Source organism: Polyodon spathula, chromosome 4 (genome assembly GCF_017654505.1).
Source record: "Polyodon spathula isolate WHYD16114869_AA chromosome 4, ASM1765450v1, whole genome shotgun sequence".
In the NCBI taxonomy this organism is placed as follows: domain Eukaryota; kingdom Metazoa; phylum Chordata; class Actinopteri; order Acipenseriformes; family Polyodontidae; genus Polyodon; species Polyodon spathula.
In genome coordinates, this window is record NC_054537.1 from 45,456,291 (window position 1) to 45,483,977 (window position 27,687).

The 27,687-nt window shown below is 37.3% G+C and overlaps 2 protein-coding genes across 3 annotated transcripts; both read left to right on the plus strand.

Moving 5' to 3' along the window:
• Positions 1-722: 722 nt before the first annotated feature.
• On the plus strand, positions 723-17,667 carry LOC121314582 (serpin B6-like). 2 transcript variants are annotated; one of them, XM_041248001.1, is made up of 8 exons: positions 723-832; positions 12,506-12,683; positions 14,716-14,799; positions 15,393-15,533; positions 15,740-15,857; positions 16,108-16,250; positions 16,442-16,609; positions 17,015-17,667. In XM_041248001.1, exons 2-8 carry the CDS (start codon positions 12,516-12,518, stop codon positions 17,417-17,419), a joined length of 1,227 nt encoding a protein of 408 aa, XP_041103935.1. In that variant the 5' UTR covers positions 723-832; positions 12,506-12,515; the 3' UTR covers positions 17,420-17,667. The 2 variants fall into 2 exon arrangements, with proteins under 2 accessions (XP_041103935.1, XP_041103936.1); XM_041248002.1 differs by lacking the exon at positions 14,716-14,799.
• Positions 17,668-24,260: 6,593 nt separating this feature from the next.
• LOC121313943 (proproteinase E-like) lies at positions 24,261-27,687 on the plus strand (the record flags this gene model as incomplete). Its single annotated transcript, XM_041246716.1, has 7 exons — positions 24,261-24,377; positions 24,538-24,635; positions 25,226-25,354; positions 25,765-25,901; positions 26,290-26,432; positions 26,803-26,955; positions 27,172-27,687. Coding segments are annotated over 7 exons (795 nt in total), but the record flags the coding sequence as incomplete, so codon positions are not given.

Below are 27,687 nucleotides of genomic sequence, written 5' to 3' on the forward strand. Positions count from 1 at the left end.
GGGTGGTCTCTTATTGTACCTCATATCTCCATGACCCCTGGGGCAAGGAGCTAGGGTGCACATTACTCTCAGCTAAAGAAAATCAGTGGCCATGGGTTTGTATGCCAGATGGCGGGGGTTTCCCCAAAGGTGTTTTATAATGGGATTTCCCATAGACATTTTTCAAGGTGCTATATTTCGGGTTTTGGGGGTCCCTGAGACTTGAAAATCAGTATGGGGGTCCATCTCAGGGCCCCTGTCGATCCCTCCAAGCGACGTGTCCCCAGCTGAAAAGGACCCCAATTTAGACTTTTTGCAGTATAAATACAGTATAATTGTAAATCTCGAAAAACTACTCACTTCTAAATCTTTTGTAGTCATCTTTGTATTACTTTAGTATAAATACACGTTAATTTGGATTCATATGTTGTTTTTTTCTGACTTTATGTGAACGAAAAGACACACATTTGCCCATTTTCCCATTGGAAATAGTGATATTTTGAAATATCACTGTCCTGGTCACAAAAGCAAAGTTTGTGGGGAATAATAGCCATTTTCTAGACTTTTGAGACATAAGCAATTAGGAAATAACACTTACTACCCAGGAACAAAAATTGTGTTACATAGTGTAATGCCTGCTGACGCTACACATGTCTGTCAAAATCGCTTGCCTTGCCTTCTCTGCTTTACCCTGAGGCAATATCTGTACTGTCGCTTTAAAAACGCAGTTCGCGGAAGTTTAGTCCGTGGAAGGCGTGGCATATTTATAAATTTTCTGACAGTAGCAGCATTGAAAGACAATTGCAAGTGGTGCTTTCTGCTTTGTATTCAACCTCTATTAAACCAAACTACAGTAAGTATTACAACCGAATTTATTTAAGAGTTTGTTTTGGATACGGTGTTGTCGATGAATATCCATTGTGTGATGAACAGGGTGATGAACTATATATTTCGATAGTACAGAATTTTACAACAATATGCTTTTCGTTTATGTTTATTTAAACACAGCTGCGGCTTTGGAATGATATAAGATGTACATTAAAAGTTCACTTTTGATTCGACGTCTGTCATCCCTGATCGTTATGCATCTACACAGTTGACAGGCAGGTTGCCTTGCGCAGGGCAATTAGCACTCAGAGCTGCAATCGGGGTTTCATGTTTTTTCTAAAACTGTAAACGGGCGTTCCTTTAGGTTTTAAGTGATCAAGGGATGTGATCACTTAAAACTGTGCATAGCCATATTTCGCCACAAAAGTCTTAGGTTAATTTGAAATTTGATTTAATTTGTCCTGCTTTTGTGAAATTGTTTGGGATATTGCTAGGGTTGCCACCTTTCCCACAGACCAAACATGGACACATTTCTCAGTCAGCCTAGGTCTATCAAAAAGGAAGGGTAATGCAGTTTAACACAATACCACCAGATCTCAGTACACATCGATAATCATGCAGTATAAACAGTATTGTGCTCTTCATATTATTAGCAGTCGAACTTGCAAGCCAGAAAAAATAGTAGCTATATCATGGTAGGTTAGAGGCTAATCTTACCAGAGACAAGTAGCTGTGGTGATGAGTAAGTAACTTTTTTTTTATCACAGTCACTCGATTTCTGAGTCTAAGCATGTTTGTGACGGTAATTTTACAGCCATTGTGTCAAGGCAGATTTGTGCACTATCGATTGTGTGTAGATAAAAAGAGACAAAATGTGTCAAAATGCACTCAAATTTGGTTCGGATTTTCAATGTTACTAATGTATACCGCTAAATATGCAATGCATATTATACACGCACGCATATATGGTTTAATTGCCATAGTAAGAAAACCATATTTTACTGTAAAGGTTATGTGTTTAATCACACGCAGGTCAATGTAATGTAAAGCATTATTAAAATGGTGGCGGCACAGTAGAATGCAGATCAGTACTAAATAGTACATTTGTAATAAGATAGTGAAAATCATTTAAGCAACCCTTTGCTATATTGGTAGATTTTGACGGTTTTTGAAATTGCATTTATCGCTTTGCACGTTCACAAAGAGAAATGCCACACAGTTTTGTATTTCAACTTTTAATTTCAAAAACATTCAAATACATGTTTACTTAATGAAATGTGTCTGCTAAAACAGTATCTCATGCACTGCAACTAGTTACAGTGTCACTGCAGCAACTTGGAGAACAACAAACAAGGCCTTCTAAAAATGAATTAGGATATGTATCGTTGGTATATGTCCCTTGCATTTTAAGATGCCAGTAATTGGAAAGGATTACTAACTGCAGTACACTGTAACGGTAGGCATTGCTAACTTTTAGTTTTAAAACTCAGCTATATGGTTCATTACACAGTACAATGATCACAGCTCATTCAGTAATTGTAGGACAGTATTGCACCTGTGAAAACGTTTACAATAAAGCCAAAACTGAAACGTTTTAAATTTAAACCTGTCTAATAGACCAGCAAGCACTGACAAAATCAGCTTTTTTATATGTTGCAGAACTAATTTATTTTAACATATTGTTGAGGGACTTTGCAATACCTGCAGGGTGGCTAGTAGGTTCTACACTTATTGACAGTGGCAGTCCAAAGCAAGTTTGCACCATTGTTACAGTCTTTCTAACAAGTCTGTCATAAACAATTTTGGCTGCTACTTAAATAACCCCTTGTAAAAAAAACAAGAGAGTCCTCAGAGTTTCTGATTGTATCATAAATTCTAGATTTCCTAAATCCATTGATGGAAATATCCAGTCTGCTTTTAATTTTTTTAAGCAAATTAGCTTCATTACTCGTTGCCATTCTCATATTTACTTTGGCATCCGACACATTCTTTCCTTCCAGCGCTTCTTTAACCTGTGCTGCATATCACTGTCAGTGGGCGGATTCGCACCCTGTATGCCACACTCTGATTGCTGGAAGTCTTATTGGTTATTCAATCCAAACTGCCAATAAAGCCAAAGTAAAATCTGCTAAAATGCCCCCTTATACAGCATGACAAAGAAAATATGAAAGGAACGTTGGTGTTTCTTATGCGTTTCACTTAAAACTGGACATTAGTTTGTTAATTCCTGCCACCTGGACACAGATGCCAATTCCAGGACTGTTCATGTCAAACCCGGACAGGTGGCAACCCTAGATTTTGCTCTGCTATTTGCTTAGAACTTAATCTAGCCACTTTACTTTTTTGTAGTTCTGAGGAAGCAAGCAAAGAGTTCTCTAAGACGGAGTTGACCACCAGACACAACATGAATCAATCAATAAATAAATATTTATTACTTGTCATGACGCACGTGCATCAACACAAGAAATTAACAGAATAAATAAGTAAGAAATAACCCATGACAGGGTGTGCAGTACGACAATTCTTACCGCTTGCCCTGGGTGTGTTGTGAATAGAAAATAGAAAATAATTACACAAACTGGCTTTTTTTTAGGAAAAAAATAAGAAATATATTATGTATCCTTCCACTGAGAAAAAAACAGTCCCTGAAGACTGTTTGATTGTAACATATATTTTGTACTTTTTTATTTGCCATAATCATTACATTGAACATTGCCATTTATAGTAACATTTCCGAGATGAAATGACATTTATGAATTGAAAGCAGACGGATTTCCCACTTCTGAGGGAGGATTCAAGGAACAGCCAAACACTGCACTGCATTGGCACTAGTGGGAGGGCCTTCTGAGTGTTTTTTTTTTAACGAAATTATCCTATTCAGGCATATCAGTCTTCAAGAGAAGCTGACGAATAATTTATGAGGCTGTTTTCACATCAATGTCCGGTAACCGGCATCATTTTCCTAGATTGTAAACCAGCACTAGGTGATCTGTGGACTAAACGACTTCCGTGTCAGTTTGCACAGTGCTGCAGTCCTTCCCGTCCGCGGTGAGCCAATAGAATTCTGTGCGGAATGTTTAAAAGCCCAACGGTTGTGTCAGAAGAGAGATTTTAAATATGTTTCTGAAATCGGAGGGTAGTGGTAAGATGTATCTGTTGTGTCGAGTTTAAATATTGCATTCTCACTAGTCAGTTTTATAAGGCGCTATTTAGTTTAATAAGTAGATGCAGCTGCTGCACATACAGTATATTACATGCTTAGTGAGACTTGTGTGGTGATTTCTCAGATGGCTTTGAATAGTGTTACTGCTACTGCTTGCCTCTGAGTTTTCTTTGTTCTGTTCTACTAAATAAATACCACAGTATATTTGCCATTTTGTTCTGTAATTCTTAGTAACAGAGATGGAAAAAAAACAGATTTTTGAGTGATTTAATGCTGTTTCAGTTGCATGTTTACATTTTTACCTACAGAAACACTGTTTAGATAATTGTTACTATTAAGGCGTAGTAATATTAATAGATCAGGTAAGTAAGTTGGTCTATGATGTCATAGCCGTGCGGTAAGACAATTATTACCGCACGGTCATGTGATCTTTTTCAGCCAGTCACAGCACTTAATTTATCCAAGCCATTTTATAAGAGAAAAGCAATAGGCAAGTGTATGTAACAAACTATAATGGTAAAGTAACAGACAAACTAACCTTAATAAACTAACTGTCAAACTAAATTAACACAGCACTCATACACGTTACAAAATCAGCAGCATCTTTAGATTATGTTTTAATTTATATGTACAGGAACAATATTCAAGACATGCACAAAAATATTTAACAGAATGGTGAAGCAACTTACCAGAACGGTAAACACTGTTCAAAAGCCTCGAACAATTTCAAACTTTTTGTATCAAGAGCAACAGCGAAGCGTTTTGCTGTTTGTTACATGCCATTTTGTAGCGATGAGGTGCACTCGTAGAAATTAGACAAAATGAGGCAATGATAAATAGCGGTGGTTCTGGAAAGATTGAATAAATCATTCAGTGTTCGTCAAGACACTCTCAAAGACAAATTGGTTTTAAAAAGATTAAATGGACCATTTAAATTTAAGTTTGATGAGGATGATGAATTATCAGGTTATTGTTGTTTTAAGCGAAGGTCCTGTTCCTTTAGGGGAGCATTTACAATCGTGGAAACATTGGTTGCATCACAAGTTGTTCTCTTGTGTTCCTATAGGCGGAGACGACTGTATTCTGTGGAAGGCCACCTGAGTCAAAAACGTGTTATTTAGCACACGTTCTCATTTGACTTTAGCATGTGTTGTAATGAAATGAGGACCAATGAATTTAAAGAAAGTAGTATGTGTAATAAATTATGCAGTTAAAGGTCGCCTTACATCTGCTATTCCTGCCCAATTCGTGGCGGCATATGGACTTCACATTTTTGGGTAAAGTCTAGTGAAAGATGGATAGACCCGGACCCTCCGAGACAAGCATCAACCAGAGGTTTAAAATCCTTAGAAATCACTTTAATTCAGTGGTAACCCCTGATGTACTTTTTTTTAAAGAATGTTAAAGTCTGTGAGTATGTAGACACAAAGTCCTTTTCTTCAATCAATAGTCGTTTTTTTAAATTAATGCAGGGGTATATCCAGTCCCAAGTACAGAACGGACAGATTTTTCCAAAGTTCTTAGAACTTTACAAGATGTTAAATACTCCTTAACAAAGAGTAGTTTCCCACCCCTATTTTTGGCACGTAACCAATGCTAAAGAGACAATGCCCTGTTGTTCTCTTGTTACTGGGTACCTAAGTTTTTGTGCATTTCAACTTTCGGCGAAAGAAAATATGTGTGTGTGTGTGTGTGTGTGTGTGTGTGTGTGTGTGTGTGTGTGTGTGTGTGTGTGTAACTCTGAACTCACATTAACCTTTTTGACTGGTCACTCTACATAATTTATGGTTTTAGCCAGGCCTCTTATCTATGCTCTGTTATCTTTTTATTGCCTGCTGTAGCCTTATCTCCTTCTGGCCCAAGCTCTGTAAAGTGAATCATCTGTGATTCATTTCCCTACTTGGGGTCCTGCTAGCCCATTAGTATTGCCGTCTCTTTTAAAGTGCCTGGGAGCCGTGCATAGAGTCTGGTAGTAAGCTCCCCTGAATTTGCCAGCAGTATTGCATGCATTATTTGAGCAACCAGTTTTCTACCCTCTCTGCTAATCTCTGTATAGATACACATACAAATAATAAGTCTGCATGCATCACAAACTGCTGTTCAATCCTGGTCCATGGTTTCCAACACAGCAGCATTGCATGCATTACTGAAACTAACCATTTACCATATTCTGTGTCAATCACTTTTCAGAAAATAGCACGAGTACAGCTCTGCCAGTTCAGATGCATAGGAAACTGCTACACAATAATATTTATTGGTTAATTCTTAGTTAGTTAGATCTCCAACAACCCCACTGTAATATGTGATTTTAAACAAGTGTTGAAAGATCTGATATTGAATCTAATATTAGCTATAGTAACTCAATATTTTAGTGTAAAACTGAAATAAATATAATTAGAAAATTATAACAAAAAAAAAACAAACGATTGTGTACTTTATTAATACAAACTGAGCCGTGTCACGGTCAACACTGTCTAGAAGAAAATCTCTCCCGCCATGATTTGCAAATTTCCTACTCTTGTAATTATGCTGCATGAGTGTAAAATGACCAGCCACTACATAAGTAAGTGACAGCCACGAAACTCTGCGAAAGCACAGGTGTAGCTCCCTTTCAACTGTTGGCATGAAAGGAACAGACAGGTATTTTATAGTAAAGTAAGCAGAGATATTTAATGTTAAAATATATTCAGACCACTACAAAAGCTGCCACGCAGTATAGCCTATTCTATAAACTCAATCCATGGAGAATGATGAAGATTAGGGATGGGACAGTATAAAATATGCACGGTATGATAACCGTTAAAAAAAATACCGTGGTAACCTTAATATCATGGTTTACAGTACATCATGCAAGTTATCAAATAAAGGCTTAAATGAAGAAAGACTAATGTAAATCACTTAAATTACTGTAATGGACAAAAATAAAACCAACAAATCACACTTCCTTTCATGGAATGGTTTAAACATTTGGTATTTAGTATTTTACTATGCCACATAACTTGGTATGTTTCTTTTTTATAAAGACAATCAGAATTTAAATAAAAAAACAAAAAAACAAACAACTAACGTTCCCTTTCAAGTGGAATGACAACCATTACCGAATGGGAAGCTGTACCAGAGCTGTTGTGGCTCCAGATTACTGATGACTCCTTGCAGAGCGGGAGCTGCCACGGTTGGCCCCACAAGATGTTGGAGAGGAGAGCAAACCAGGGGCGCCTCGTCTATCTGGGTGCAACCAGCAAAACCTGGGCTTTCTCCACCCTGATCCTCGCTAGCGTCAGGAGCAGTAGCGTCAGGAGCAGTAGCGGTAGCGGTGTGGCCAGGGGTGAGCTAGTGCGACTACTCCCAGGGGACCCCATTCTCTCTCCATAGAGAACCACAGGGGGCAATGAGTGGACTCGACTGTGGCGAAGAGGTCGACTTGTACTGTACGAAACCTCTCCCAAATTTGTTTCACAACCTGAGGGTGCAGTCTCCACTCCGAGCTGTCTGGAGCTTCTCTGGACAGGAGGTCTGCTGCTCCCTTGCCGCCGGCTTTCCCTCTGTCTGCTTGCTTGACCTGAGGTGGAGGGCGGTGTTGAGGCCTAGCTACCCCAGCAGGCTGGGAAGGCTATCTATGGCGCTGACGATTAGGCAGGAAGGTGCGATAACTTTGAAGCAAACTCCTTGACCTTGTGGGACCTCTCACAGTCACTCCGTTGCCCACTCCGACAGTCTTGCCGCTAACTGCGACTGGTAAAGCACCAAGATGGACATGGACCTTTGCACCAACACAGTGATCGTGTCCCCGATGGGAGGGAATGTGCCCAGGCCAGCTTCTTGGGCTCGGGCGGTGTGCAGCAGGGACTCCCCTGTTCTGGACATAGAGGGAGCAGATGCCGGATAGTTCCAGGAAGTGCGAACCAGCTCCAAAAGTCCTCACAGAGAGAACGAGCATGCTGTGTAGGGTGCCCTCTTTGCTTAAGGAAACGATTTGCTTTTCCCTCCTGTTCCACAGGCCAGGGAACATCAGTGGCTGCAGCTGTGCGCTGCATCAGAGCACGGAACTCCTCTCTGTGAGAGGTATGCAGGAGGGTCAGTGTGGAGCCCCCGGCTGTGGCCTGCCAAACCGAAGTGGTGAGGTTGGACACGTCCGACCTTGAGGCAGTGAAGGAGAGCTTGCCGGGGCTTGGGGGTTTAGCTGGGGCTGGAGATGGAGAGCGGGAGTGGGGGGCCTGGGGCTGCCCGGTAGCAGGGGGCAGTCTACCCTGAGCCTGCAGCAAGGATGCAAGCATGGCCTGCTGGGCTTTCACAGCCTAAGACAACTCTTCAAAGTGCCTCTCTGCAGAGCTCTGGCGTTTTTCCGGAGATGCAGAAGGAGAGCACCTGCGTTGACGAGGAGAAGGGGAGTGGTACCTCCTCGGTGAGCGTCTACTGTCCCCGTGAACGCCCCCTTGAACGATGCCACCTAGGCAGTGTCCACCACGATTCCATGGAGGGGTGTTTACGCCTCCGTACTGTGGTGGGGTAGAAGAGGGTGAACCAGGGGTATGGGGGTGCTCCCTCGCCACTGTAGTAGGCGGGATTCCAGAGGTCCCTTGAGAAGGGCCCTGGGCTGTTGCAGTAGACAGTACCCTTCCACGCTCCAAAGAATGGGAGTCTGATGGGGAGAGGGCTGCCCTGCTGCACCTGGTTCTGTTGGTGAACTGTTGACAAGGAGAGCAGTCCGACTTTCCTGTCAGCACCTTGGCTGCATGAGCCGGTCCCAAGCACCGGACACAGCGAGTGTGCCCATCCTCCTTTGGGAGCTTCGCTGCACATTGGTCACACTGGTGAAACCCAGCGGAGGACCCTGCGAGTCGGCGCTGAGAAGGGTGCGGTAGGCCCCAAGCTGGATAGTCACTGAAGCCGAGTCAATCTGCATCGGGTTTGTTGCCGCATGACAGCGGGGATCACCTGACAGCAGCTGACACAGTAGCTCACGCGATCAAGCAGAGTAAGTGACTACAACGAGAGAAGAAAGAAAAAAAATATCTATAGAGGGGTCTAAACCAGCTCTATTAGTAGAATCTACCTGAGGAGACTAAGGCGACTAGCAATCTCAATATACTCATAAATGTAGAAGCTTACCATAGCGCAGGGGTGGGGAACCTTGGTCCTGGAGGGCCGGTGCCCCTCCTGCTTTTTGTTCCAACTGTTTTCAAACTAAATTACTTAATTGGACCAATTATTAATCAATTATTGGTCTAATTAGGTATTTAGGGTAGAGTTGGAACAAAAACCAGGAGGGACGCTGGCCCTCCAGGAACATGGATTCCCCACCCCTGCTGTAGCGAATCAGTTTTTGCAGACTATAGAGACTCGATCCTGAGTGTTGTCTCAGTGAGGTGAGAGAGAAAAATGGCGATATGCTACTGTGAGGAGGGAGGGACTTCCCCTTCACAGCAGGGCCCTGATAGGGCAGTTTTTTTATATGTGCTCAGTGATTGACGGGTCAGAGAGGGTCTTCCCATTCGGTAATGGTTGTCATTTGTACTCTCTGAATGTTATACTACAACAGTATTAAGATCTATTATTTGCTCAAAAAGACATGGTGCTGTAGTTTGTTAAAGCATTTTTATGTATAAAATTAAAATTAATAAATAAACGAATAAATAAATAAATAAATACTTTGTTTAGCTGATGGTAAATAGAATTGGGAAATTATGGGTCTTATTGCTTAATACACAAATGTACTACAGGTTATTATTTAAGAGCAGAGATGAGTTGTTTATTTTTTCAACCGGAGAAATAAAAGATGTACAGCAAAAAAAAACTATTTTAATACTAAAACGTGTTATTGGATTTATAGCTGCACGTCACGACATTGCACAAGTAAACTTCCAATGATTATTACACATGTGGAGTTTTTAAAAAATAAATAAATAAATAAATAAATGTATTCACTTGCCTAAGAAAATTGGAATACTGTTATAACTTGTTTAAACAAAACATTGTTGATAATAAGAAGGCTATCCTGCTGCAGTCCTGGGCCTGTGCTAATTTTAATTGAGACATTGGTCGTGTTCTTATAGCACAGATTTCCGCAGTTCTGCACAGTGCTGCACAGAATTGCAGAGATGCGCTGTAGACGTCACCCAGTGTTACTAAGTGGGTGTGGCTGTGGCTGTGAACCAAAGGGACGATGCAAAGATCATGAGTGACCTGCTAATCGTAATGCAAATAACCACTGAAACTACTACTGCATCCTTTTTAGCGGAGGTGAACAACATTTTATCATTATACAATGAAGCTGTGAACAGCCTTGTCAAACCTATATTAAATAAATAAATAAATATTTTAAACAAACATAACATACTAAATCCGTGATAAGTGATGTATAATTTTACGCTAAAGTTAATGTTAATCAATTACATTAAACTGACTGTTGATAAGCTAGACAAATGTAAATAAAGCACGTTGAAAATGTGGGCTACGCTGCAAGGTTTGGAGAAGGTGTTTCTCTAAAAGCTGTGTGTGAAGTCAGACAGACAGACAGCAGCTGGCGCAGCAAGCTCTGGGTAACAGAATGCAGCAATTGAAACATGTATTCTGTGTTGACAGTTTCCTTCAAAACCATTATCAAAATACAGTATCATTTCCCAAAAATATCTTCCTCAGACCCTTTGCTAAGGCTGCAAGTACCTAAGCTTGATTTTATGAAGCGTGTTTGCAGTTGAAAAATGTGTTAACCAGTGTATAAAGGAATTACGATAATTGCGGTGTAGAATAAAAAGAACGGTGTCAATACCGTAATGTACCTAAACCAAAAAACCAGTATACCGACCCATCGCTAGTAGAGAGATATCTCTGTGTGAATGAAAGCGTGAGAGAGTCAGTCAGCGCAGGCAGTTGGTAAAGGACAAACACTTGCAAGTTTGGGTTGGGTTGCAGGTCTTATTAAAGCGGGTGGTTCGTGGGTAAGAAGATGGTGTTGCACCGGGTTTCGGGTTCAGGTCGGGTCCTGTAGTAGTGGGTCCGTGTTGGAAGCGGGTACTACAAATCTGACTAACATAGATACTAATGTAAAGTGACCAACCCCTAAGTAGAAAATGCGTAGTTAATTTACATTTATTTAGAACACGTACTATTTTATGTATCCTGATTGGTCCAGATCAATATGTGTGCTAAATATTTAAAACGTGTACTAAATAAGTTTTTGACCCGGATGGCCTTCCATAAATACAAAATATAGTATGTGTTCTAAATTTTCAAGCGTTATTTGAAAATACTAAGAGTCAAAGTCCCTTATTAATTTTGGCAACATAGTCCATAATGTAGGAGTCTAGATGTTAAAAAAATCATGTATTAATCTATTTGTATCTGTCTTTGTCAGGCAGGGCATCACCTTGACAGTATTTCTCAGATGATAACATGACACTTTTGGAATGTTTTTGATGTGAGCCTCTAACCTTAGATCTGACTAGAAAATGGCATCCAGGTTTCTTACTTCTGATTGTGAAAAGATATCATGCTTATCAAGAACTAGATTAACAGGGGGGTGGTTTCTACAAGAATGAGGTGAGCCCAGAATCAGAATCTTCTGTTGTGTCCATGTTCAAATGTAAAATATTACAGTTCATCCATTGTTTATAGCTAATACACAAGATGATAACACAGGCACCAAAGCCATCAATTATCAATTAGAGAAAATATGACTGACTTTTTTAAAGTAGTGATAATAAGAGGCAGTGGACCAAATAGCTACACAAGCTAAATAGATATGCTTACCCAATAAACAGTAGGCATAGTCATATTTTGTGTACCAGGCAAATCACAATTCCATGTCAATAATAGATCTGAAATTTAAGATTTGATTATCTAAAATGTTCAACTTTCATGGTCATGTCCAGTTTAGAGATGAGTTAGATTCAAACTCATGGAAATGTCTGAATTCACAACCCCAAATTGGTTCACTTGACTTGGTGAGGATCTGTTAACTTTGTGCCAGTATAAGTCTTGTGATCTGCTGGAATGAAGTGTAAATGTAATATTAAATACTAATATGAAAATCTTATGCAGCAACATATGAGCAAAGATATATTTATTAAGATTTCCAAAGTGCTAAAAGTACTCTATCTGATACTTTATATTTAAGCAATAAGGCACGAGAGGACATGGGTTGTGCTGGATGAGGTTGTTTGCACCCTTTAAATGATTGATGAGAGAAGCTGACTTTCAAGTATTTGGTCTGTTGCTAAGCATCCCCATTAATTTTATTTCCTTTCTGAAAGACATGAAGCAGTCTGGACTTGCTTTGGTTTAAGTTGGCAGTACAATATGTTTTAACTGACTAAAAAAGTTTAGGCATTGACCAAAAGGTTGTAGACTTTGAAATTTGAAATCTATACATATCAACCCAGAGCAATACAACATCCTGGAAAAAAGGTGTGGTGCATACTGTCATTAATCTTAAAAAACTGGGTGCAGTAGCTGTCAAGCAAGATTTATAGATGAGTGTTTTGGAGCGTTGGCCAATATACTTTGTAAGTCATTTACTGTATTTATTTCCCATAGGCTGCTGATCATGGAGAGCTTGGCAAGTGCAAACACTAGCTTCGCCCTGGACCTCTTTAAGAAGCTCACAAATGACCGAAAAACAGCGAACATCTTCTACTCCCCCCTGAGCATCTCTTCCGCTCTGGCCATGGTGTATATGGGGGCTCGGGGGAACACAGCCGCTGAGATGGCACAGGTGGGTGCTGCTCAAGCATTTAAGAATTACAGCTCTTTCTTGTTTTTTTTCAGATCCATCCCACTTGACTTGTATATGTGCAAGGGTCAGTCCAGTTGGTGTTAATTCTGTCCAAAGTGTTCTGTCTGAGGATAGTGTATTAGCCTTTTCTCCCCTGGGGCGCTAGTAGAAATGACTTTGCTGCATAAACTTGTCCCTACAGTAGCATATTATTATATTATAATAGTATTATTATTATGATGCATATGAGTATTATGCTATGTATGTATTATTATTCTTTAATTAATAGATAATTGAGTTGGAGAAATGGCCAGCTTCAGAATTTTCAGAGCAACTCTGATTTCTCTGGGAAAAAGGCAGTAAAGTGTCTCTCTGCCCTTCCCACCAAAGCTAGGTGCTCAGTAGGTTAAAGTTCAGTTATAGCAGTAGGAGGAGCTTCTAGTATAGTTTATTGTATGGTAAAATGCTGCCAGAAATCACACTTTGGGTGTGGTTCCAACTTTAGGGAATGGCATGTACAGTTCTACTGTATACATAGGTTATAAAGTGCCTGAATGCATAAGCTAAGTATATTTTGTCTAAAATCATGTCACCAGTGGATTTCAATAAGTATTGAACTTCACCCTGTCCATCACAGTTTTTTCATGTTGTTTTTAAATTACTGTATTTCTGTGGTGTAATTTTCAAAATTGATAAAACACATTTATCTATAGAAAAGCTACATTTTCAAAACATAGTTTAGTACATGCAAGCAAAAACAACCAAATCTTAAACACAGATTGAGTGGAAGTGCATAAAACCACAATTTCACCTGTAATAAAATGCAGGAACATGTTGTTGGTTGCTTAGGTAGGCTGCAAATGTAAAGGTTGTATGGCTTTTATAAAATAAAACTGTTTTCTAAGGATAAAAATTAGTCACTTTGAAAAGTGAAAAGCCCTTTAGAAAGAGAATATGGCATTGTCATCCCTTGCTTGCAAAGTTTCCAGTTTAAGATGTCAGTTTAAAATGTTTATTCAGTAGAGCTGTCTTTAAAATGATGTCTTATGAAACACATTGCATACAAGCCCGTGCCTTATCAGCATGTCTTTGGAAAATTGTTTTTGTGGTTAGAGTAATAAGAAAGGCTATTGCTTATCTAAACCAAACACACGTCAAAGGCTGTTGCTTAGGTTACTAAAGCAAACTTGCTAGAAATCCACACCAAATCAAGCCCTTGTTTTTTTAAGGGGGGAAGATATGGCAAGATATGCTGAGTGCAGGGCAGTTAACTTGTAAAGCATCTATGGTAAACTTTGCTGTTCCTTACTACATTCTGTTACCCTTACCAGTCCCTTTTCCTTTTAGAAAAAAAAAAAAAGACTGTATTGGAGAAAGATCATACTGTAAATCATTTCTACCAGCAAAAGGTGAAAGGTAATGTCAAGATAGTATGTGCTGTAATATAGGTTTCTAAGAGGCTGAGCAATACTCTGTCTGATGAATGGTAGTTCTATATATGGGTGAGTCATTTGTGATTAATGAATAACTTCAGTACAAACATGAGATGATTCTGCTGTGAGTCAGATGCCCCTGGTTACCACTGTATTTCTTGTTAATTCTTGTGTTAAACTTTCAATCACAATGAAATTCGTCAGAAATGACATACTCATTTAAGGTGTATCCTTCATACTGTATTTTTGGTTGATTTCTATTAAAGTAATAAAACCTAGTCTCTGCTTCTTCTAATCAAATTAAAAAGAAGTTTAAAATGCACACCCAGTGTACATGATGATGACTGTCTTCCAAGACCCAAGGGTGAAGTTTGTATACTTGTCAGTGTCCTCCTCTGAGTGCCCAAGGTTTAAGTGAAGAACTGAAGGATCCCAAATATATATGACCACTACCTGCTGTGCTGCTGGATGATTAACATTACAACTTTACATTCTTTATGTGTTTATACTAGCAATGAATAGGAAGAACAAGCATTATCATATCTGAAAGTATATGTGTAATATTACATGTGTTCATAATGTACTTGTTTAAACTCCAGGTGGTTCATTTTAGCAAACCGAAAGAAGGGGCTGCTGCTGGAATGCAACAGAAAATGCAAATGCAAATGCCTAGCTATCTACAGGTGGTATATCAGAGTTAAATGAACTTTGGCAATGGTGGCATACATTTCTGGTTACTGGAGCAGGCTTTTGGGATAGGTGGTGTGAGGTTAGAAGCCATAGCCTTTGGATTTATTTTGTGTTGGCCGATGCTTTTTACTGGGAAATTAATATCAAATAACTTATATCAAAATATTATTTTTGATTTACTCTGTAGCAAAAAAGCTTGTCTTTACCCAAAACAAAGTGTGCATTATTAATTTTACTAACTAGTTTCTTGGGAAGGTGCAGGGCCTGTTCTTGACCATTCAGTAAACATGTTGTAGATGCTTGAAAGCTGGCGGGTAATAACATAACTGCGTCCTTTTTTTTTTTACATTCTGTTTTTCTTTAAACCTCAACTATATACTCAAACCTAACTTTACTAAGCTTTTGCTCCAAGCTGGTAGTTTTAACAAAAGAGTAGGAAACATTCTCATTGTTCCAGTTGTCCAATTAATATTATAAACAATTTTGTTTATAATATTAATTGGACAACTGGAACAAAATCTTAGTAAATCTGTCTGATAACGATGGAAAGCTGAATAACTCTGCTCTCTCTGGTTTTGTACAACAGTCCGTCCGTTTTAACAAATCTCAGGATGCTGTGCACTCTGGATTCAGAGCGCTGATCTCGGACATCAACAAACAGGGCGCTCCCTATAAATTGTGTTTGGCTAATCGTCTGTATGGAGAAAAATCATTTGACTTTGTCAAGGTAAGATTTAAATCTTTTGGGCCTTTAGTTATTGTATTAATATTTCTGTACTAAGACAGTGAACACAAACATCTGTTTAAAAAAAAAAAAAAAAAAAAAATTATATGTGAAATATTTGTCCACGTTGTTTCAATTGCTGTGATAATATGTTTATAATGCAGTTTAATATGGTGGGTGACAATCATTTTTAATTTTACTTCCTGTAGGAATTCATTCAGGACACCAAGAAGTTCTACCAGGCAGAGCTGGAAGCTGTTGATTTTGGAACTGCATCAGAAGCAGCCAGACAGAACATCAACTCCTGGGTGCAGAGCCAGACAAATGGTGAATAACATTATAGAAACTTTAAGCTAATTAATGAATTTAGAAAATCTTACCTTGTTATCAGCTATGATTCTCAAAGGACTGGTTTATTAAAGAATCACACTGTATACAGCACAGCAAGTAAAGTGAAATCTGTGTTTATTGGCCTGTTCATTAGAAGGGAAACTCAAATTATTTCAATCTTCAGAAAAAAAAAAAATATATATTTTAATGCTAATTTACAATGTACATTTTATGTGTTATCATGTAGACAAAATCCAGAACTTGTTGGCTGAAGGGACTGTCGATTCTCTGACCAGACTTGTCCTGGTGAATGCCATCTATTTCAAAGGAAACTGGGCGAAAAAGTTCAGTGAGAGTGAAACAAAAGAAAGGCCTTTCCGACTGAGCAAGGTAAGTAGGTTCTTTGTTATAGATTTTACAGAATTGGTATACCTTTCCAAAAAGTTATGTTTTCTTTCCCAAGTAGACTTTTCCCAAGTCTGTGATATACTGTATAGAGTTCAAACCTTTGTCTCAAAAGCAAGCTATTGATGCTATAAATCGTTTCTTTTTTTCTGACTTTTTTTTTTTTTTTTTTACAGAATGGAACTAAACCTGTGCAGATGATGCAACAGAAAGCCAAGTTTAACCTCACATTCATTCCTGAAGTGAACAGTCAGATTATAGAGCTCCCATATGTTGGCAATGACCTGACCATGCTCATCATGTTACCTATGGATATTGAAGACGATTCCACTGGACTGGAGAAGGTAAGGAAGGACAACTTCTGAAATTAGCAGACATCCAGTTAAGCAGTTAAGAAATGGCACCATAAGTGGCAATACCTGTTTTTCCACCACTTCCAGATGCCACCACCAAACAAGTACCAGTATAACTTTAGGTTGATTTTTAGCTAATATATAAGGTGACTTTTTATGACAGGATTTAGCACTGCATAAAAGTAAAAATACTAAAGTCATGCTTATGTTCTGTATTCTGAATTGAAGCAGAGCTTGATTGATAAGTGGATCATTTTACTAGGCTTGTACCATTAGGGGTTGTCCTGCCCAGAACATCAGCAAGCTTCTATTTAAAACCAATACTATGTTACTTTTAATATTGTGAAAATATCAAGATTGGTAACAATGCCTGGTTTGTGGTCTTTCTTTCTATAGCTTGAAAGGGAGCTCACCTTTGAGAATCTCATGGAATGGACTAAGGCAGAAATGATGGACAACACTGAGGTGACTGTAACCCTGCCAAAGTTCAAGCTGGAGGAGACCTATGACCTTAAGTCGGCTCTGACCAGCTTGGGCATGGTAGATGCCTTTGACATTGGCAAGTCTGATTTCTCTGGCATGTCTCCCAATAATGAACTGGTGCTGTCGAAGGTGGTGCACAAGTCCTTTGTGGAGGTGAATGAGGAGGGCACAGAGGCAGCAGCCGCCACTGCGGCCATCATGATGATGCGCTGTGCGATGATCCCTGTACACTTCAATGCTGACCACCCATTCCTGTTCTTCATTAGGCACAACAAAACCGGCAACATCCTCTTCTATGGCAGGTTCAGCTCTCCTTAAGTCTGCACTTATAAGTGCTGTGATTTTTGCCTTAAACCCTTATGCCTTATCACACACTATAAAAAAACCCACAATGAGGTGTTCTTTGTAAGGAAAGGAGCATTTAAAATGCTCAGCTGAATTGCATAGCTCCTTTTTGTTCAACACTATTGCAGTGTTTAGTGAACTGCGTAACTGTTGTTATATCACCACAATGTATAATCATAAATATTTGTGCTCACAAATGAATAAACAAGGCTTTAAACATGCATTACATTCTTACAAGTTATTTGTTTTGCTGTTGATATTTTTTCCAGATTTCATTTTCACTTAGGTATTAGAAGTCAGCAGTGACCCTCCAATGTGTTTGATATCTCATTGCATTCCAAAGGCCAATGACCAGTTTAATATGCTGGCTTTTAGTGTGTGTGTGTACAGCATGTGTGTTAACATGGTCACTTTTCAAACACTGGCAGCTTTAAGAAGCATTTAAACAGTGGAACAGTTTTTCAGTGGAAACTAATGCTGTTATTGCAAGCGACCTGTTATATTGTATTCTATATAATAACAGACTGAGACTTCTAAGGATGTCCTGGGGAAAGGACAGCCTAGTCAAAGTGAAGTTTTCATTGCCATTGTTTTCTACCTTTCAAAATGATGTACAATACAAGCAGCGGTAGACCAGTATAGTTTGAACTGTTTAGAGATTGCTGTTGCATAATGTGAACAAAGAAGGAGCAGAGTTTAAACAATATGTCTGCAAAGGCATGGCATTTTATTTAAATGAATACCATAAATATATGTGATGTTAATAAACAGTATACAGAAAATTCCATTAAACATTAAATAGCCACCTGGCTCTCACAGAGACAAAAGAATGTGTGCTATCCCACAAAACTGGTCAATATTGTCCTGTAGCTGAATGTGCCAGCTTGGTGCTGAGTTTTGGCAAACTGGTACCGGCCTTAGACTTGTCCTAAAATGAGGCTGGCCCAAGTCAGTGAAACACAATACATGTACAATGCAGCATACAATATAGTTGTTTCACTTCGCTTGCTATTTTTGTGGGACTTACAACATAGTAAAGGTTAGTGAAATTATGATTTTGATTATTATTAATTCTCTATGGGCTGACTCTGATTTAATTGTGATCAATTGGACTTTTGTAACCCTTGGTAACCCTGTTGTCTTATATACAAAATATTAGATTCAATGATCCAGAATGTAGATAAACAAAGTTAGGAAATAATGACTTCTGGGGGAAACAGTGACATCTAGTGGATGTCTCTAAAGTTAATGTCTGTTCTTGTTCATCACTATAGCAAGTCAAGATATATGACTAGAATTTCTACAGGCACAAAATCAGTACCTACTACTAGAAGTTTCCATTTCTGTTCAGAACAGAAATGCAGCAAGAAACTATAGCATTGGTGAAATTTGAGAGCACAGCCCAAACTTTACCAACAGCCCTGTCAATTCAAATCTGATAGTGGTGTTGCATGCGGAGAACCATGTGAACACCCTGTAAATAGTGCATCATATTAAAAGAAAAAAAAAAAAAACACATTCCTTCCACCCACTTTACTTATTGTATTCATTTTTATTTCCAAAAAATACTTTATCCTAAAAGTTTTATTTTCAGTTAAAAATAAAATAAAAAATGTGCCAAAAAGCTATAAGTTCACTTCCTTTGTTGAGGCAATAGGAATACAATTGCATTTCATGCTGCACATAGGAAACTGCACTGTTAAATTAAAGGAAAAAGTAACAGAATTTTTTTCTGGGAAATTTGCCAGTTAAGTAAAAAGATAGAATGCCCGCACACTTATGAAGCTACACATATTTTATTTAGTTTAAAAACACCATGCCATCAGGTAAAATCAAAGTTTCGATCTACAAGCATCTTCATCAGGACATGAAATATGAATTGCTTTAGATACAGGTGAGCAAACACATTATATTACACAAAGGAAATTTAAATCAGACTGCATTGTTATTGTTAACACTATTTTGTCTCATTGTGAACAATGCTCACAACATATATATATATATATATATATATATATATATATATATATAGATATATATATATATAGATGATAAAAAGATTAATGTTATTAATAATGTTATATAATGTTTCATAAATCTCGTACTTTTCATAACATTATTTTCTCTTTAGAAACGAATGAGAACTATATCTTTATCAGATCGACATCACAAAAAATAATAACACATAATCAACATGATATAATAAATTGATAGTTATTAACAATATATTCAACTCATTACACATAAATAATCAACAACATCACATCACAATCAAGACCTGAGAGAAAACAACGAGTTCAAAAGAGTTTTCGAGTTATCTCAATATGTTTCTCAATATATAAATAAATAAATAACCACCAGGACCTTACCCATTTATCTGCAATACAAGTTTAAACAAATAACCAGTAGGAGCATTATATTTACAAAGAGCTCGGTCATTTTAGTCAAATGAGAGGAATTTACAGAAAAGGTTTGATATTGAATTCCTCGTTAAGACCACTTGGGGACATTATAAATAGTAGTTTCTCTTCTAGGAGATGTTCAATACCGATATATTTAAGAGATGTAATGTTATGGTTTTCTTTCAAGAAATGTGTAGCCACCAAATCTTTGAAGACCTTATGAAACAAAGGATCTGAATCAATAATGTACTAACAGAACTAAATCGATTAGCAGCACTACCTATCCAGTCCTCTGCATAGCCCCACTCTTTAAATCTATCTTGTAAGATATCCACCTGTTGTGTATATGTCATCAGAACCACAGATCCTGCGTAATCTACTACATTGTCCGATTGGTAGACTCATCTTCAGTGGTACAAGATGGAAGCTATCAACTCTCAATAAAGAATTTCGTGCAGTGGGTTTGCGATAAAGGTCTATGCTTAACCTATTGTAATCTTTGATATTCAAGCTATCCAAAAAATGCAATTGAAACTGGTCAAATTCTAATGTAAAGTTCAAATGTTCTACAACTATTTAAATATGCATGGAAATTTACCAATTGTGCCCGAGTACCCGTGCAAATAAAAAATATGTCATCAATGTAACGATGCCAAAGTCCTATGTAATGTGAAAAAGGGATACGCACAGGATCATAAACATAAAGGTCTTCAAATAGTCCCACATATAAATTAAAGTAATTAGGTGCCATGGTGCTGCCCATAGCTGTTCTCTTAATTTGCAAATAAGAATCATTCTGAAATAAAACATTATTATTCCAAAACTAATTCCGTCAATTCTTGAATACATTCAGTAGTAGATAAATTTAAAAGTTTTTTCTTAAAAAATGGACAATCGCTTCTATGCCCCCTTGTTTTGGTATATTGGTGTATAAGCTCACCACATCCAGCATTGCTAATAAGCAATCAGCTTCAATATCATCTATAGTCTTCAACATATTGATCATATCTAACGTATCCCACGTGTATGACAGGAGGGATTGAACAGGTTTCAAAAAATAATAAACATGTAGAGATTTTTTTCGGTAGGATCCTATACCAGCCACAATAGGCTTGCCTGGGGTTCTCTAAATTTCTATGAGTTTTAGGAAGGGCATAGAACACTGGTTTTGTTGGAAAATTAATTTCATGAATTCATACTCTTTTTTGGTTAATTCACCAATATCCATAAATGGTTTCAATTTGTGACATATTGCCCTAGTAAACTACACTGTAGGATCAGTCAAAAGTTTTGTATAAAATCATCATTTACTGTAATTGTATAATCACTTGAAATTCATAATCTATTGCTTTCTGTATCACTATGGCACCGCCTTCGTCAGCACATTTGATAACTATGGAAATATCATTTTTTTATTACCATTTTTTATCATTAGTTCCACAACTGCTTCCATCTCCCCTTTTAACAAATTTTTAAATGTCTTATATTGCCTTTTTTTTTATCAGAGTGGAATTTATATCACTTTCTATTAACCTAGAATAGGTTTCTATTGAAGCATTTCAATTTTTTGGAGTAAATCTACCCCTAAACGATGTTTGTTCTTGAACCTTGGGAAGAAGATTTTATTTCTTCAACCATTACACCACAGTTTTCACTCTTAGAGGCTGACAAATCAGTTGTCAAACCATACCAGAATTGCTTGAAATTTGTAAACCTTAATTTCCGGAAAAAAAAAAAAAAAAAAAAATATATATATATATATATATATATATATAAAATATATAAAAATATATATATATATATATATATTTTGCAAATCCATAATTGTATCAAAATCATGACATGAGGTGGACGGAACAAAAGATAAACCTTTACTTAATACACTCAACTGAAGATGTGACAGTGACTTACTACATTCAGTGTCTCTGGCTGTGTGTCTGAGGTCTGTGCTGTATGGTTCTTTCTCCTCCTCCTGCATTTTTTCTTTATCGGTAGCCCAGATCGACTGCATCCACCAAATCTAACAATATTTTGTTAGTGTAAATGTATAGACATTTATCGGTATTTGTGTTACACAACTGCAATGTATGTGTGGTCAGCTGGGATCCTGTCACATGCACTGTAACAAATGAAGTGAATGAGTTGTTCCATTAAACTTGTTTGGCTATAATCTGAAAACCTTTATATACAAATATCTTTATCTTCCACTCTGCCTCATGGGGGTCTAGCTATCCCCTTCAGGTACTGTTTGGTTATGAGGACCCTTTGAATATGCCTGCACTGTTGCTTCTTTAAACTAAAGAAGGATGAATGGTAGATTGAGCTGTTTATTAGCACTGTTGATTATCAGCTCAAAAATACTTTACAATGTTAAGTGTAAGTATTACATATTTTATAAAAATAAGATTACTGGTGTGTTTTATTAACATTTAGCTCCCAAATAATTTTGGTACAAGTTTGAAATGTTAGTTGCCGGGAGTCTTTTAACCTGTTGAGAATCACTTTGCGTATTGTTTTCTGTTTCAGTCTTCACCTGTGTCTTTTGCTGATTAAAAACACAAGAGTGTAAAAATCACTGACAAGACAAAAAGAAAAAAAAAATCTGCATTGTTCTCCATTATTCTGCATAAAACCGATTCCTAGCATGTACTGGTTAAAGTACATGGAAAGCAACATCTGCAGTTTTCCCAGATATTCCTGTAATGAAAATAAGCGTATTGCATGGCCTGACAGAAAAGTGTCCTCTAATGAAAAATACAGTTTTGTCAACTGCTACATTTAGTCAGTTATCTTAGAGGGTGTCTAATTTTAGCACAGCCGAAGATAGAGAAAAGCACATGCTTTTTATGACTGGGTCTCAGCCACACACATGGGTAAAATCAATTTGTCAAATATTATTATAATTTTATTATATAATAATTAAATATTATTATAATTTGTCTGTGTTAATATCTAATCCATGTTACAGTGTATGAGACTTGTTGATGTAACAAGCATGTGTTATACAATTAGTTACGAATTCATCATTAATTATTTAATATGGGCATACATATTACAGTATAGGAAATAAAACTTCTAACACACATTGTTCAGGAATTTCCAAGTATTACATGTTGTAAGCCCAATATGGACAATTGCAGGTAAAATATAAATGCTTAATAGAAACACATCTACACTTTCTATGCACAGTCTGTTGCAAGGTGTAGTGATCCATAAAGTTGTGTCTTTTAAGGATATACATACTAGAAGATTACACCTTTAAAACACCCCATGCAAAATTGAATGATAATTGTGGTATTTGTGAATCTCCAATATACAAAGCAGTATAGAATCTACAACAAGGGCTTGTTTGCTATAACTAACTATTCATAATCAAATAGTTATGTGGGGGGGATATGTCTTCAACATTCAAATGATCTCAATAATAAGGATTCTTTCATAAAAGTAAAAGTTGGTAGTTCAGATGAATGTAAATACACCACCAGGCTACAATGAAGATTGCAAGCAAGTGGACTCGATGTGATTCAGCACGTGGAAAACAGAAGTTCATTTCCCAGGCAATGTCAGCAGGTGACATGAAGACACTGCAAACAAGCATTGCTGATAAAGGTACATTATGAAACACAAATTCACACCAGCTGGAACGGATGACACAATTGAATTGATGCATGTGGGTATAAAACCACAGCAAAGCATTTCTTGTCCAATTTACACCAGAGAAAAAAGATGATGCGTCTGGCCCTTGTTCTTCTATTGGCTGCGTCTGGTAAGTGACCATTTTCATATGGAAAAAACAGATTTTTCAACCTGCTTTATACATACTCAATCAAATATTCAGAGGAAAAAATGTAAAAAAAGACATTTTGTCAAGACTGAGGCCAGCCAGCCTGTTTCTTTCTTTCGTGATTGGTTTCCACTAGCTACCCACCAAGAGTCTCTACATGGTTTTGGACCTGCTTTATAAAACTGTATGGTCTGAAATTAAAACCAGACCAAAAAAAAAAAAAAAAAAAAAAGTTTGCTTATACCTTACCAGGCTCTGAGATACCTCCTTTATAAAAGTTACCATAGTAAAAGCATAGCAAAGTGTAATAAAGCACATTTTAAACATAGGTAAGCACTGTGAAGTACAGAGAGGTATATGGTTAATAAACATGGCCTGACATGACAAATGCATAGCATAACAATGAGAAAAGCAAGGTAAAACTGCAAAAATATCCTGAAACAATACAGTGGTAAACTTTTATAAGGCCTATCCATGATGATGTTGTAGTTGTGTTATTTATAGTGTAATCAGAAGCAATTTTGTATTTAATTGTCAGAGCGTAACAGAAAGCACTGTGTATGAAAAAAAACAAGTTTTACCTTATAATTCTTATACTGAATGTATTGAAGTTTGTTTAACATGCTGACTTAATGGTGTTTATTTTTCTTCTATTTCAGCCTATGGCTGTGGAAATCCCACCTACCCTCCCACTGCCAAAGTGGTAAATGGTGTGGATGCAAAAGCATACAGCTGGCCTTGGCAGGTAGGCTGCCTGAGCTGTGTGGTCGCACCTCACATGTGTGGGACAGGTATTTTCATTGAAACCTGCAGTCACAACGTGCGAAGGCAGTCAAGTACACCATTACTTTGGAAAGACCGCTTTTTGTATAATCACCAGTTTTTGCTTGTATTGTTTCTGTTAGATTTCTCTGCAGTACAGAAGTGGAAGTAGCTACTACCACACCTGTGGTGGAACTCTTATTTCTCCCAACTGGGTCATGACAGCTGGGCACTGTATTTCGTAAGTCATTATTCATAAGACATTATTCATAAGACATTATTCATTAACAGTATTCTTTTGCGATATACAAAATTCAATAATGAATTAATTATTGAACAGTTCAAGAGTTGTCCTTACAAAAGTTTACTCCAGTATTTTTGCTCAGTAGTTTTGAAGTTTTCCATTCTTTTCCCATGGTTATACTATCCATTTTCCATAGTTTATCCTGGTTTTCCATGTTTTTTACTATGGTTTACCATACCTTGCTATTCTTTACAATGCTTACCTATGCTTTATTATACTTTTATTATTAAGGTATATATTTATTTGGGTAACTAATAGATGTCATTTTAAAGTGGTTATAGCTAATAGGATAATTCTGTAAATCTTCCCTCTCATGCACTTTCATTCACTATGTATGTCTCATATATCCAGTTTTGAAAGAAGCACATAACAAACATGTATTACCATTTTCAAATAATATCTGGCACCATATTAGGTTAAATAAAGCATGGTATTTTTATATGAGAAAAAACATATTAAATATCAACACTGAAGCAAAGAAAAGAAAGGCATACATTTTTTTTTTGAACAGTCATTTGTTTTTCTAGGTCTCGCAACACCTATCGTGTTGTGCTTGGTAAGTACGACTTAACAAAGGTTGAGAACAGCGAGCAGATCTTCGGTACAGCTAACATTATTGTGCACCCCAACTGGAACAGCAACTGCGTGGCTTGTGGGTATGACACCTTTTATGGCTTCTAAGTTTGCTAGTTATTTTGAGTAGTCTTTGAATATGTTACTGGTACTGGTGTGTTTGCAAATCAACAAAACTGGCTGATACCAGGCTCAAACTTTTGATTTGTATGTTTAATTGAAAGGAAAATAAAACATTAAGTTCCAGTATGTTACAAAAGTAGTGATAAACAACTTCTAGGACTAATTTAAGTATGATTCATAAGCTTAGACTATTTTTGGAATGTATTTTAAAATGTTTTTGCACGTAATGTCTGTTTAAGTTCTGTTTGAACAACATTCCGTTTATGTTTGAAATTACCCTCTGATGGCAGTTTCCCCATATTTTTTTTTATCAGTCTCACTTGCCATAGAAGAGAAGTTAATCATTTTTGCTGTTCTTCTGTGTTTCCAGTAATGATATTGCCCTGATTAAGCTCGAGAGAAGTGCTATCATCAATGACAAGGTCCAGCCAGCTTGTCTCCCTGCCCCTGGAGATGTCCTGCCCAACAATTATTCCTGCTACATCACTGGATGGGGAAGACTTTACAGTACGCCATTTGTTTATTTTAAATACTCAGGGTAACTTGTTATAGAAATATACAAGATTGAGAGAGCCTTCATTGTCTATCTTATTAAAAGTTAAGGGGGTTAGTAATATTCACTGAGGATGGTACAGTTTGTTTCCTGTAACCACGTACAAAGTGACTTGAGGTTAACAAGAAGTAGAGAAAGATGCTGTTTAAGAGCGTTATTTAAATTATGTGGCGTCTTTGTAATGTCTGCATACAATTTAAGTAAACAATAAAAACAAAGAACTAAAAGATTCCCAGCCCACAGAAAAAAGCTAAAATTATTTTTTTAAATCTTTGTCACTCTTTGAAAGTCATGATGTGCCATCAAAATATTTACCACTGACTCTTTTCTTCATCCTAACAGCCAACGGGCCCCTAGCCTCAAAGTTGCAGCAGGCTCTCTTGCCAGTGGTTGACCACAGTGTGTGCAGCCGCAGTGACTGGTGGGGCAGCACTGTCAAGACCACCATGGTGTGCGCCGGGGGGGAACTCAAGTCCGGGTGCAATGTGAGTTCACAATTCCTGTTCACTGGAATAGTAAAATCTAGCTGTAAATCGGTTTGAACATTCAAAATATTGTATTTTCTGAGGGAAAATAATAAGTAGACAAATGTCATATTACTTCATTAATGATATGCTGCAGTTTAACAGAAACTACTGGAAGTTAAGTAGGCAAACATTTTAAGTGTGTCTGATGAAGACACTCGCTGAAACATTTTTCAAAGATGAGTGATCAGATTTTAAATAGTTAAAGAAATAGCACAGCACAGTCAGCACCCCATAAATTACTTCATTAAACATGTTTCAGTCATTTAAGATTTTTCAATCGCAGGAAAACATGTTCTCACTGAACTAATATATTGACTTTCTATTTCAGGGGGACTCTGGTGGACCCCTGAACTGCAAGTCCAGTGATGGGCTCTGGTACGTCCACGGCGTGACCAGTTTTGGGTCCTCTAGTGGGTGTAACACCATTCGGAAACCAACAGTCTTCACCCGTGTCTCCGCCTTCATCTCCTGGATCAATGATGTAAGTAGAATAACAAACCCAGCTTGTGAAATATACCTGCAAAGATTAAGATTGGTTTTAGCTGAATTGTTTACCTTAGTAATTGAAAAATTGTTTTCCCTGATTAAAAAAAAATATTAGAAAAAAAATATTACAGCAAAGTTATTAATTGTATATTAAAACATGATCCTTATTCAGCAGAAAAAAATCTAAAATGCTTCCCTTGTTTCTTTTCAGACCATGACGCGCTACTGAAAAAGTTATTCAAACAATCTGAATACAGAGCTTAAGCAATAAATGGTTCTGCAAGAAACATTGTTCTCCTTGTTTATTGAAATATTTAGATTTTATTCACACATCGTGAATAACAATTCATGACACGTTCTGCACTCTTTCATATGAAACATGAACATCTTTCCACAATAAACAAGACATGTTAAGCTTAACTAAGAAAAAAATAAAATGTTACCCATGCTTTATAAAAAATGCTATAATAATGGTAATCAAATGTTTTCTTCATTCTATTGTATTAACTGGGATTAATGATTGAGCAAAATATTATATAGTAATATTTTTTGGTCTCAGGTGAGCAGTTTTGAAAGAAGTTGTGTCCTCTGTGTCAATGTTAAGCTGAAAGCATGTCAATCAATAAGGGAGACAAATGGTTGGTTAATGACAGGAAAGAAGGCTTTGAAGGCTGGGGGTAATTTTACTGTCTGGTGAAATAACCAAGGAAGTGCAACACTATCTGAA